The 13,261-nt window shown below is 41.1% G+C and overlaps 2 protein-coding genes across 2 annotated transcripts in view; one reads left to right on the top strand and one right to left on the bottom strand.

The window, feature by feature from the left end:
• The window catches only part of LOC136447936 (pericentrin-like), a 70,414-nt gene extending 66,568 nt beyond the window's left edge, over positions 1-3,846 (top strand). Inside the window, exons 47-51 of the mRNA XM_066447073.1 lie at positions 248-447; positions 1,054-1,175; positions 1,618-1,963; positions 2,278-2,366; positions 2,666-3,846. Coding sequence (XP_066303170.1) covers positions 248-447; positions 1,054-1,175; positions 1,618-1,963; positions 2,278-2,366; positions 2,666-2,682 — 774 coding nt within the window. The 3' untranslated portion in view covers positions 2,683-3,846. The remainder of the gene's footprint in view (positions 1-247; positions 448-1,053; positions 1,176-1,617; positions 1,964-2,277; positions 2,367-2,665) is intronic.
• A 545-nt stretch (positions 3,847-4,391) lies between these two features.
• Positions 4,392-13,097, bottom strand: LOC136447941 (26S proteasome non-ATPase regulatory subunit 11-like). Its single transcript, XM_066447081.1, has 11 exons — positions 12,958-13,097; positions 12,675-12,776; positions 10,586-10,710; positions 9,291-9,362; positions 9,028-9,085; positions 8,407-8,601; positions 7,682-7,823; positions 6,960-7,083; positions 6,102-6,227; positions 5,374-5,461; positions 4,392-5,020 (listed from the first exon to the last, which is right to left on the bottom strand). The coding sequence occupies exons 1-11, from the start codon at positions 13,064-13,066 to the stop codon at positions 4,878-4,880; spliced, it is 1,284 nt and encodes a 427-aa protein (XP_066303178.1). The 5' UTR covers positions 13,067-13,097; the 3' UTR covers positions 4,392-4,877.
• Between the last annotated feature and the right edge of the window lie 164 nt (positions 13,098-13,261).

Genomic DNA, 13,261 nt, shown 5'->3' with positions numbered 1-13,261 from the left:
ACGCACACAAAAAAGTATTCAGTATCCTCTAAGCAGTGTCAGCTTATGAGTGAATACAATGTGCCTGACAAGGCCTAAGATAAGGTATATTACGAAATAGTTTCAGGGGTGGTAAGAAAAACTCTTCTAAAATATTTTAATTTTTGTTTCATGTCATGGAAAACAGGAAAAACTTTTCCAAAAATGAAGTAACATGTACACTGAATACAGTTACATGAAGTATTAATTTCAAGTATTTATTTTTCAGATGCAGCACATGTATGGACGCTACCTGCGTGCTGAGAGTTTCCGCAAGGCGCTTGTTTACCAGAAGAAATACCTTCTCCTGCTGCTGGGAGGGTTCCAGGACTGTGAGGAGGCAACTCTGGCCCTTATTGCCAAAATGGGGGCGTATCCGTCATCATCTGACATCCAGAGAAGATCCAGACATTCCAAGGCATTCACCAGGTAGGTTGAACCAGGTCTGACAGGCAGAAAAAGATGTGTAAGGCTTTCATAGGATTTTCCACATCATGCAGGCTGCTGTTGTGGGAGGAATGTTGTCACCAACAGCCATGACAGCACCCCCATGAAACTCCTTTCTTGCTGTACCCGATAATTCTTGCCCTACCCTATCCATTTTTGCTGTGACCCAATGGCAGACATCACATGGCCTGGCAGTGCGTAGTCACTCAAAAGTCGTGTCTAAATACCCTGTATGGTAACAATACACAGTCTCATATAGCCTATGCTAAGGCAAACATTCCTGACCACCTCTCTGTCAAGTGGTGTTGTACAAATCACCCCCAATCTTGGTAACACTTCTGCCACCTGCCTGCTTGCAATGACACATCTAACTAAGTTTCAGAAGTTTTCTCAAGATTGGGCATGATTCGTACAACGCCACTCGGCAGAAAGGTGGTTAAGAATGGGTTCTGGGCCAAAACCCCTAACCGTTACACCAACACTTACGTTACCACTTATAGTAATGTACGCAATGTCATCTGCTTTAGAATTTCTTGAAAAGGATTTACTATGATAATGACAACATCCCTCCTGCCGGTGTGTCCACAGGTTCCGCTCGGCTGCCTGTGTCATCATCGCCGTCTGGCGGTTACAGTTCTTAGTGCAGAAATGGAAACGGGCCACCAGGATCGGCTCCCCCATTCTGAACAAGACCATGTCTCGTACTAAAGGTGAGCAAGGTTGCCAAATTTACTTTAGTATAGATACATGTAAGTTAGTACACAGGCTCACAGCCTAGCATAAGATTTCATACATATGGAGTCCATTTTATACTGTACATGTTGATGAATGAATGAATTCCTGAATTGTACATTTCTGCCCCATTGAGCTTCTCTTATATACAGGTCCCAAAAATTGAAAAAAAAAGAGTTTAGTACTGTGACTTTACAGAAAGATTGACCAGTGCTTATGACACCAACATTCAATGGACATCTATATTTAGACATTTGCACTTTTGTGTGGGACAAAAAAATGTATCTTAAAACCTGTATATAGCACACTTTGTTCACACTGCAACACACATTTGCAATACATTATTTAATGTACCCATGCATGAGAGGTACATTATACATTAAGTATAGTACATGTAAGCACTAACTTTGTGTTTGCTAGATGGTGGACAGCATAGCAGAAGCCTGCCTCCAAATGATGGACAGTACAGCAGAAGTGTGTTGCCTAGCGACAGACAGCACCACAGTACTGTGCCCTGGGAAAATGGACAGCACCACATTCGGCTGTCCCCAGGTGCTGGGCGCCACAGCAGTGGCCAGTCGCCGAGTGATGGACAGCACCTCAGCAGACAGTCGCCTGGTAGCCGGTATCAGAGCGGTGTGCAGCCTGGTCACCCCTACAATCAACACCGCCCAAGTCCGTCCCCACCTCATGCTGGATCAAACTTACGCTTCGGCATCACACGTTATTCACCTCCGAGGCCACATCTTGCCCGCCAGTCTCCTAAGTATGTGCAACTTCTTGTTAATCTCAATCATTAGTATGTGTAAGTGGAAGGTACCTAAGTCTGGCATATCCCAAAGTCCAGCATAGTGTTGGAATATTGTCTTCGCAGCATTCTGAATGGGTGTCCAGTGGTAAAAGAGACCAGATTCTACATTAAATTTTTAATACATAAGCTAGAATGACCTTGGTACACAAGTTTCACATCAATCATGTACATGTTGCTGTGGTTAAAATAAAACGAATCAGTTGTGATCTGAGAACTGTCATTATGTTTATTGGAGTAGGCACTAACAGACATCTCCCTCCCCCTTACAGTTCAGCTGACAGGACTGACGACACCTCATTAACAGACTACATCCACCGACTGGAGTCCCTGCAGCGCAGGCTGGGAAACCCACCCCCTGGTAACTTTTGTTATACATGTTGCTTTCAGAACAAAAATATATTAAACGTTCCTTTTGTTAAGGCAAGAATAATGAGATCAACTTGCTTGTGCTGCGTACAATGTAGAGCAGCGATACCATGACATTGTTGTGTTCAAGTGGAATTGAAATTTGCCACAGATGCACAGTATGATTGTCTTAATGTGGCCAAAAAAAAGGCCAGTAGGATCAACATGTACAATGTTATTTTTGCCGATGCCTCAGGGGTAAGCCAAATAGTTTTTTGAAATGCAATCTGATTTGTTTTTCCTTCCACACAGATGGGTCAAGGGACTGAAGATTTCCAAGTGTGAAATACAAGGAGAGCAATCATCAGTCATCACTAAATACTGGTTCAAGTTTTCACTGTTGTGATGAACTGTGATTGACAGTCCTTGATAAGTCTTTATCATTAGTTTTGACAATCATCACATCCGTCTGCAGTCTTCTGTCAATCAACTCCTTCGAATGGAGATCCAAGAGGCTGGTCTGTTGGAAACTGTCATTAAAAGAATTGTTTGATAAGTTGAATATTAATAAGGAATATACACAATATAGATATATGTGGCTGTGTAGAATTAAACGTGTGGTATACATTATACATGTAAGTTAATATGAAGTTCAAAGTAATTTCTGGGCAATCTCTCACTTGTATGTTCTTCTCTGTACCCACACGGCAGTCTGCATATCATCTAGCCATTTTCTGCAAAAAAATTTCATCGCAAACTTAAACCTCCTTATTTGAGAGCTGTAATATAACTTATGTGATAGAATCTGACATCACTGGTTTAAACAATAGTTACATATAGTAGATGTTCATTCGTTCATACCCTTGTAGTGCACATAGGCCAGCAAGTTTCGTTGCTGTTTCAGTAGCAGGGTATATTTTTACAGGGAGGGGTTGCTAGCCCTTCCCCTATACTAGATGTAACATTACATCATTTTGCAAACATCTATATATTTAACAGATGTTTTGTTATGTCAATGCAAGAGTGATTTGATTCCAAGCATAGGAATCCCCAGATGATACAGTAACTGTATTTTTTTCTAACACATTGCTAGCCACTACAGTGTATTTTTTGTGAGCAGGCTTTAGCTTGCCAATCCTATGGTATGCAAAAGTACCTAGTACATACATGTATTATGTAATCCTGCTCTAAAGTTTGGCATTTTAAACCCTAAAATGCACAAGCGTTTGGTATGGGGAGCCATGTTGATAGTGATAAGTGAACAACATACATGCACGGTATTTGTCATATTTTAATGAAGTTGTAATGAATCTCTGATCTGTAAAAATCCTTCATTTGTGCATATTTTGCAACAGACTTTGTCGAAAACAAAGGAATTTAATTTGATGTTACTTTGTATAGTTTGAGATGTAAACCATTAAGCCTAATTTAATTTTCTTTGGCAAAAAATTTGTTATGTATGCCTCACTGTCATTAAAGAGTTTGAAAACACATGTATTTGCATCCAATGTTGTATGAGTGTTGAACGGATCGTCTACAGGGTTATTTACAACAGAATTTGTTTGAAATGCCCAGACCAGCTTTCAGGTCCCTTAGTGAGTAGACCAACAAATAGCCTGTCTAAGGTGTAGCGGAAAAAAAGTTGTTCTGGTAGCTTATTATATGGTTATGAAGACTTAGGGTCTTTTTTTTTTAGATTTTGGCCAGCGATCCAACAAATACATTTTTTAAGTATTTGTAAATTTGTCAAGTATGAATGCATCAGGACACTGATATTTTCAACATCATATTGTAGACATTGAATGATTGATAGACATTGTACAAACACTAAGTACTTAGTATATTTAATAAACTGAACAGTGAAGTACAACATTTGTGTGAAAGTCTGTTCTGAATTTCATCACTCAGATTGAAGAATTTATGTCCCTTGCCAGCGGCCGACAAACAAAGAGGCTAGCATCAGTCTGGTAACCAGAAACACAAAATGTTTCCTCAGCGTACATACCAACAAAGACCCCCTGACACCACTAGAAACAAATATGGTAGCATTCAAGTTGTTTATTTATATCAAAAAGGGAAGAGGTGTTAACTCCTGGAAGCTTCCATCTCTTCCCTTAAGAACAGAAACACACAGCAGGGCATGACTTTGGTTAACGGTCCTTTACAGTGTTTCTCTTTCTCAGCAGGCAGACTACAGGTATCTACATAAGGGAGACAGAATGGTGCCCTCAACACCTGAAGTGTTACATGCGGAACTGGACAGAATACAGGACTTTGCTTTGTAAATACAATTTAATTTGCTCCTGCTGTTTTCATTACATGGTAGCAGAAACAACACAGAACATAGACGCCCAAATACCTGTGCTTAACATACAGAACCAGCCCCATAGGAAATATAGGGTAGGATATAATAATATTGATGACAAGTATTTGGCCTTGAACTAATATACATTAGTCACTAGACACAGATGTTTCTCTAATAAAGAAACAAAGCTTCAAAAGTAGAAACTTCAGATTTTCATTTTTATGTCAATCGTTTGGCTTTCTTGTACAATGAATCCACGACCTTCCCCATACTGTGAACAGTATCTAACGCTGCCTCGTAAGTTTTATCAACCGGAGGTTCATCGAAGACAATCAGCACACCCTCTCCTTGGTCCAGGATACCTGGGGAGAAAGTCAAACAGAAATCAACACTACATATAGAAACTTGAAAGTAGCACGTCATGTCAAGAAAAGTAATCAAAACCAGGAATATTTTTTGGCAACTTTGCAATATACAAACAATATGCAAGACTTAGTATGACCACATTTGCATGCATGGAGACTTAAAACCACAAGAAGAAAATGGACCTGTTATCAAAGACTGTTAGCAGAATGGACCAGGAAGGAAGAAGGGAAGGCAGGACAGAATTGTCCACATTTATCCTGCACAAAAGCATTTTCAGCCAACACCTGACATGCAAAAAAAATGAATAAACATTGTGAACTTGGACCAGCATTAACATGTAGAAACTTACCATGAAACTTCTTGTCCAGGATCATCTGAGACAATTTCTTCTCCACGATGTGTAGTGGCAGTTTGATGATGTTTGCTACATGTTCAATCTGAAAAGAGTCAGGCATCAATCAGCACTTCTGTAGAGAAATATACTTCCATAATAAGAATGTTCATTTTCCTAGAATACTAGCCAAACCAGTATCATTAAAGAGGAGCTTTACTTAAAATTGAAAAGCCTACTATACCATGCTAAATATACCCCAAAGTCAAGTTCTCAGTTGTTTTGCATAAGCCCATCATACAGTCAGTGCTCTCCCACCGTTTGAAACTGGCACCATGCTGACAGCTACTCGACCGACTGAATTTTGTGACGCCAGCAAGCGGCATGTAGCCAGCAGTTCTAGTATACAATGCATATCAATAGGGCTTTACGTGCTGTCTTTCCTTGCAGGCCTTCCCAAAATTGACGGTACATGTATCTTGGAAACACCCGCTAACTTGACAATTTCCTCTAATTCGTCAAGAAAATTTCTCAAAATCCATTCTCGGGAAAGCCAGCTCGAAAAGCTTGCGAGACCACAAGTAATGAGAACAGCTATTCACATTCCTTCTGAAATATTTTCCTTACAATGTTAAGGGTGCCGGTGATTCGTAAGGATGATGGTAAGTTGTGTGCATAACAGAGCTGTACCTGTACTCAGGAGAAGGGTTGGATAATGAATTGAGTGAGAGTGAAGAGAGCTGTACCTGTACTCTGGAGAAGGGTTCGATGATGCGACACAGGTTCTGTTCCAGTAGGTTGTTGTAGAGGTCGTCCAGATGTGACTGGATAATGGGGTCATCTTTCAGCTCCTCGGAATAATCCACAAGGGTCTACAACACATGGAAACACTTGAGTGAACAACAGATTGGGTATGATGTCCTCAAATGTTTTGAATAATTAGAAAATGGCATTTTGGGATGAGGTAAAACACTCTTCAAAGTGAGTGTTCCCAAATCTGTAAAAGCACCTTCAAACAATATAGTTTTACACAAGATACATGTATCAACCAGTAATTTGTAAGGCAAGTAGGTGGTCAGAACATTACTAAATATCAACTATGCAAATGAGTACCTCATTTGCATAAATTAAGTGCCATTGTTCTTTTCTGGTAAATGATGGGACATCATGCATTATACTTATATTCAGAATTGCATTTCGAGTGTGCCGGTTATGTCAGACCCACCCGAGAAAACACGCATTTCAATGTGAAATGTGCCTGAAGTTCAGAAAGTTTTGTGTCCTCGAACAAAAAAATTGTAACAACATCGATTCCAACCCCCGAATCCGGTATTCAAATTTTCAACAGTGGCGCAACCGGCACACTCGAAATGCAATTCTGAATTTAAGTATAATGCATGATGTCCCATCATTTACCAGAAAAGAACAATGGCACTTAATTTATGCAAATGAGGTATTCCGCATCACCCTCGGTCGTGGTCGGGCTGGTACCTTGGGCAATATGGAATACACTGTGTTGTATTCTAAATAGACATCATTTGCTTTTTCCAATCCTACTTGCTTGATTGTGAACCCTTTCACCTTTGTCTGGACCTGTAGCTCACCTTCTTGAATTCTGATATGGACCTATTGTGGTACGCTGTAGCTAAAGTCTTCATACACTGGATGTTGGGCCCGGCATACCTCAGGGCCAGCTTCCCACTGATGATAGACTGTACATCGTCTGGGCTGGAACAAGCAAGGAGAGGCAAGGAAAAGTTAGTGTTACACCACAGCCAGAGACGTTTATCTTTCATTGTGTATTAGTATTTAGAACATATGGAAAGTTGAGTCTTCTTGCCCAATCACAGTGGAAGAATGTGATCTTTTGTCGAACCAATCTGTAGATAACTAAGTGTATTTTGTGTTTTCTTAATCCTAATCTCTCTCTCAGTTCTCCCATCATTCACGAATCTTGATCCTAATATTCACCGGAAAAAACATTTAATGCTTGCTATCCTAGTGATGTTGTTTTGACTTTAAAGATACAGTTACTGTAAGGAAGTTTATCTAGTCACAGATATTGAATAACTGTAGAAGTTTATGACGGGAATATTGACCGACTTGTGACACTAGGAATCAATACTTGACATGGAAAAAATATCCCGACCAGAAAACTTCTGGAAGCCGTCAAGCAATGCTGAATATTTGTGAATAATCAAAGTGAGGGGGAGGGCCATGGAAAACAATTTAACCCAACCCTCTGACCGCCCCACACCCCATCCTAAATACCTCATGACCCCTTAACTCTATCGACTAATTCTTACCACATTGTAGGTGCGCCTACCTGTTAAGCATGATCTTGCACAGTAACATGTACTTCAGCCCAGACACTGCCTTGTGGCTGTCTACTGAGTCAAACCCTTCAAATGCCTCATAGAAGTAAGAGTAGCCAGTCTTGAAGTCCTTCTCTTCTGCATGGAGTATCCCTGAAAGTCATTCAAACATAGCAACATGAGCTCAACTGTACCACTTTGTTCACTGGGAAGTTATCATTTCATCCAGAGATAACACAAACAAGACAGTGTTATGTCAGCCTTTCTACTTTGTCCATTTAAGTTAAACTTAAAGGTCTTTCTAAAACGTCCAAGAACCATGAAATTGAAAAGCAGTGCCTAAGTCTACACATTCTAGTCTGTCCTAAAAAGCCCTGACTATTCCTTCATTCCAACTCCGAACAACTGAGAATAAAGTCTGACTTTAATACATGTACAGATAGGGGTTGGGAAAATGAAGGTCAAGTTTGATTACGGTCCCCCTACTAGTAGAGGTTTCCTGAAGTACTGCAGCAGAACTTCCAGTTATCGTATCTCATGTTTCGGACATGCTACGGTCAATGTTTTTTAGAGCTGGATAACTCTTTGGGTGTAAGTGGTGTAAGTTTGGGCCCGTAGTACCTGATTTTATTTCAGACTTAGAAAGAGAATAACTCATAAAAGGGATGATGGTTCGTCATGATTGTACATGTCCTAGTCCATGAAAGTGTGAACCTGAGTGTCTATCCTTACTGACCAGACTGCAGGTCCAGCTGTGCCTGTAGTTTGGGTGGACAGTAGATGGCGTTGGCAGTAGTTCTAGCGGAGGTGAGTGCAGCCCGGGCCTTGGGAATGTTCTGCAGTGCGTGGTACGTCTTACTCTCCAGCAGCTGAACCTCCACCAGTAGGGCCTTGTCATCCATCTTCTTCAGCTCACGCAACAACTGGGAACCTGGAGGTAATACACATAAACATCGGCATCACATGGCGTAATGGTAGGGTGTTTGGCCCAGAACCCGAAGGAATCCTGGATTCGAATCCCTTTACATGCCCTGACATTGTGCCCTTGGGAATTACACGAATTTCCTCACTTCACTCAGCTGGAAATGAGTTCCTAGCTTCGGCTAGGGACGTCCCTCGGATAGGACGTTAAATGGAGGTCTTGTGTTTGAGCCACACCTCAAGCAGGTAAAAGAACCCAACACACTTATTGAAAAGAGTGGGGGTCCTTGCTGTTGTGAGTGGATAAAAAATAACTGTTTGGATATGTAGCTTGTGGTGTGCTAACAAACAAACAAACATATCTCATCTTTACCAAAAGGCTTATTGCCTATTGAAATAAGTGTAGCACTAACAAAAATAGAAATGTAGGACTTACCCAGTGCAAGAGCCTCCTCATATTTCTTAGTGTCAAAGTACAGGGCTATCAACCTTGCCTGTAAAACACAAGTCAACCACAGACAGTCAGCAATCACGAGTAGTTGCGAAAGTTGTTGCCCATGAACAAGAACAAAGTCTTCACTCTCCATATATTGGTACACCCTTATAATCAGGAGACAGAATACCAAGCCGTTCTGTACCAGAATCACACATACTAGCGCATATACAAGAACTGTAAAATAACTGAAGAGATCTCCTTACCTCCAATGCCTGCCTGAGAAAGGTGCGTTTCTCCTGCTTTGCCCAATCAATGCACTCTATACACAACTGCACCTGTGATGGGAGAGGTAAAACATGATGTAAATAAATGATAAGTCACAGACACATCATTCTCCATAACACACTGTTTACACTTTCCTTCTGCTGAATGGCAAAATGTTGTATGCATACTATATATTCTGTTTTTACTTTGGGCCAGTTAGTGCCTGCAATAAAGAATCAATAAAAAACATGAACAAAAAGGGAAGTCTGAACAAGCAATTATCCATGAACCTCTTTCTTAATCTGTTCTTGTGTTCTCGTTAATAAATATCACACTTTTAGAGTTGTACATGTATTTTGATATTTAGGGCAGCCCTCTATTGAACGCTGAAAACTTGTGAGATGCCAAGAGGAGGATCCAATAGAGAACAAGACCATGACTTCCGCCAGGGATTAAAAACAAGACAGCAGAGTTTTGTGATCTCTTATAACCATCCTTTTCTTTAACTTCCTTGTTTCAACATTGCCCTCTTGTTCTGGCCTACTTATTTTATTTCTCCTTTAAGTAATAATTGCAGCAAACATGAAGTTGAACTAGAAAAAACTCCAGCAGAGATGACAAGACTTAGGCCTGGGGAAAAAATGTGTTGGGTTTCTGTCCCGAAAAAATTCGTGTTGATGGGTAGGAATTCTCTTTTCTTTTTCTTTCGGATAAAGTGATCCAAGAATACATTTTAGCAATGTAAAACTAAAACAGATATGCTTTGTGTAAGCACAAATAGAACAAAGAAATACAATGTTTACTACAAAATTGGTCTTTTGAATTTCATCACTTAGATGGCAGATTAAGAATACTTGTATTACGTCCCTTGCCAACAAAAAAACAACACCAGTAGTCTAGGGTTGGCAGGTTTTTTCTAGGGTCAGTCGGGGAACCGGACACAGAACAGTTTTTTTTCCTAGGCATAAGTTAGTTGATACAGGGATCTCCCTAAATAATGGAACAGTGGCGCTCCTCCATTCTGTTTTAATCCCAGCTACATCCTGATGATTTTAAAGTTAAAATATATTTCTTCCAATATTTCCCCAGTCAAGCCTGTCATTTTGCTCACAACTCGAGACTTCATTAATTGTAGGCAAGATGCAAAGCTGAAGTTGCAGGAAATGACTTCCATTTGTGTCTGGAAAAGGCAAAATGCAACAGCTGCTTTCCTCTTGACGGGTGCATGACCTCCTCCGATACGCAGCTCTATATTCCTGGGGAGATCCACGTGACAGAGAGAACAGGTGTGTACCTCTGTGCCTGTGCCAGCCTCCATGTCCAGAAACAGGTCCACCAGAGTCCTGACCAGTTTGGCAGCCTTGGCCTTACTGATGGAGGACAGGAACGGTCGGATGTACTTCACCAGACCTCCCAGCTCTGAGAAACAAAACAACACATTTTCCTCTTCAAAAACAACTACACGGCATCTTTTAATCCATAATATCATCATATTACAACTGCTTATATTTTCAATTAGACTCCTGGCACTTTTAGTTTTAAAGCTTTTGAAAAACCACAAAGTTTTGCAAGCTGAAGTTGCATAGCTTGGAGTCCAGCCTTCTTAGCTTTAGTACACTAATCTATGGCGCCTTGGCGGGGAGCAGAGCTTGGGTAGCGGACTAAAGCTAAGAAGGCTGGACTCTAGCCTCTACCAGTCTCAGCGGGTAGCTGGGAAAATAGTAGAAATTGGCCAAATGTATGAGTCAATTGTATGAAGGGAGTCGGCTACGGAGAGAGGGTCCAATAGGAAACCCTAGAGCCTGTCTTATGTCGGTGCCTTCTTTGATCGGCACTAATCACTATCTAATAGGTGCCAAGTAGCTAAATGATCCTTTTATTGCTCCGCGAGCAGACCTTGACAGAACAGACAAGCCCAGGACAATTGTAACAGGAAGTGCCTTGTCTGTCATCAGAATTCGTTTTGCCCATCAAAACAACACTCTAACACGTTGGGTTGGCAAAAAAAAGGACAAATCTCATTCATATTTGTTACAATAGTCGTACCTTGAAGAACTTGTTACATGTTTGCTTACCTGCGCTGATCGACAAGGCAGAATACGGGCTGTACTGTTTCAAAATGGCACCCAAGCCGCAAGCCCAAACCGCACGCCCAAACCGCACGCCCAAACCGCTAGTCTCTACCAGACTAACCACGCCGGCCCAGTATAGGGAGAACATTTGCCGGGGGACTCTGGCCGTCTCCATAGCCGTCTCCCTTCATACAATTGACTCTATTTTGGTCAATTTCTACTATTTTCCCAGCGACTAGCGGAGGCTGGTAGAGCCTACAAGCCGCACGCCCAAGCCGTGATCAGCGGCAGACATTGTTTCTACTATTAACTTTAGGTTTTAACGTTAATTTAAGAAAATTTTTGGATGCTTTTAGTGGGTTTATAAGGGCCAAAACATCACTTAGAATAGTTAGTCTGCCGAGAGTAACTGAAAATGCTACTGTCTGCTGGTCGTGCCCTAATTGATTTATGGCCTAAATGATCTCAACTCCAAAGCTACTGCCTTTGTTCAGGAAATGAGCGGGTTAGTTTTATTGCCTATTTTCTCGCCGACATAAGACAGACTAACTGCGGATGGGAATGTTATCCTCCATGGCCAAAGTCCCCCGGCAAATGTTCTCTCTATTTCCGACGCGGTTAGTCTGGTAGAGACTAGCTGGACTCCAGGCTAGAAGTTGCAAAGTTGTCATGCAAACTCTTTTTCAGGTTTACTGTGCTTCAAGTGGAATATGTGAAACTTGGAACAACACCAACCTATTTAAAATCTATATATACTGAAAAAGTGTAAATGCAGAAATGTTCGCGGTGGTTTTATGTTTCCTGTCTTCGCGGTGTACTCTTAACTGTGAAATTAAAATCACAGCAAAATGTGTTTCTATCATGTGACTGTATCTTTGAAGATTCTATGGTGAATTGGCCAGGCCTGTGTTGTCACCCTCATCTCACTCTGTAGGGTACCTCTTCTTGACTTTCTTCTCCCAATAGCAATAACTGTAGCACTGCTATTGTTTCAAACGCAAACTTAAAACCAAAGCAAACACTCAATTTTCTGTCTACCGCGAAATTAAATCCCTGCGAACATTTGTACATTTACATTTCATAGTATAGATATGTGATTGTCATTTTAATGTGTACATTTTGTCTGTTTATCAATACCATACTTGCAAAGTGCATACTAGTACATGTATGAAAGCTGAGTTACCACAGCTATCAAAGCGTGCATGATAGAGGTCGTATTTATCTGAATACCATGATCTAACAACACAGTTCACGTTTTACTTCGTATACTTTAGAAGTTGTAACGTTAGTGAACGGGAAACTGTGACCTACCCTCAGCCTGCCCCGTCTTGGCCAGAAGACTGCCTAACTCCATAATACCCTGCTCCTTCACCCTGGTGGCCTCGTCGTCACCGTCCACGATATCTCTCTTCACTACAGGAAAACAACAAAGCATTGTAAAACTGCCGTCAAGCTGCAAGTGGGGAGGGGGGCGATCATGAGTAAGAGATTTTGAGGAAATAATGGCGGGTTCGTGACCCAGTGTTCGGATATTTCTCCACATCCAACCACCTCACAAACTTCAGAAGCATGTCAGGTAACGATAAGAACTAACCTATACTCTGGAGGATGTCCATGGCGGCGTGGTTGTCTGTAGTTCTGAGCGCCAGAGCTTTTTCCAACTCCTGGGCAGCCATGATGGGGCCTTCTTTACCAACATGCATCGTGGTCTCTCACCGTTGTTTGACAGGGGGTCTCTCACCAGTATTTCTGTCGCATGTTCACAAGGTGTCACACAAAAATCCTGATGAGAAATTTCATATAGCATTTCCGAAAGTTGAAATTGTATTCAGTGATTTGTTATATGTATATGTATATGGATAAAATCAGACATTTACTTATAACAAGATTCATTTGCT

The sequence above is a fragment of the Branchiostoma lanceolatum genome, chromosome 13 (genome assembly GCF_035083965.1).
Source record: "Branchiostoma lanceolatum isolate klBraLanc5 chromosome 13, klBraLanc5.hap2, whole genome shotgun sequence".
NCBI lineage: Eukaryota > Metazoa > Chordata > Leptocardii > Amphioxiformes > Branchiostomatidae > Branchiostoma > Branchiostoma lanceolatum.
The sequence above is the reverse complement of the archived record's forward strand: the minus strand, read 5'-3'. Positions and strand labels throughout refer to the sequence as shown.

Excerpts from the sequence above, each read along its gene's own strand:
- LOC136447941 (XM_066447081.1), bottom strand. The coding sequence starts at position 13,066 with ATGCATGTTGGTAAAGAAGGCCCCATCATGGCTGCCCAGGAGTTGGAA. Across the intron at positions 9,363-10,585 it reads AGGCTGGCACAGGCACAGAG|GTGCAGTTGTGTATAGAGTG; the intron begins GTACACACCTGT and ends CTCCCATCACAG. Across the intron at positions 6,228-6,959 it reads CCATATCAGAATTCAAGAAG|ACCCTTGTGGATTATTCCGA; the intron begins GTGAGCTACAGG and ends CATGTGTTGTAG.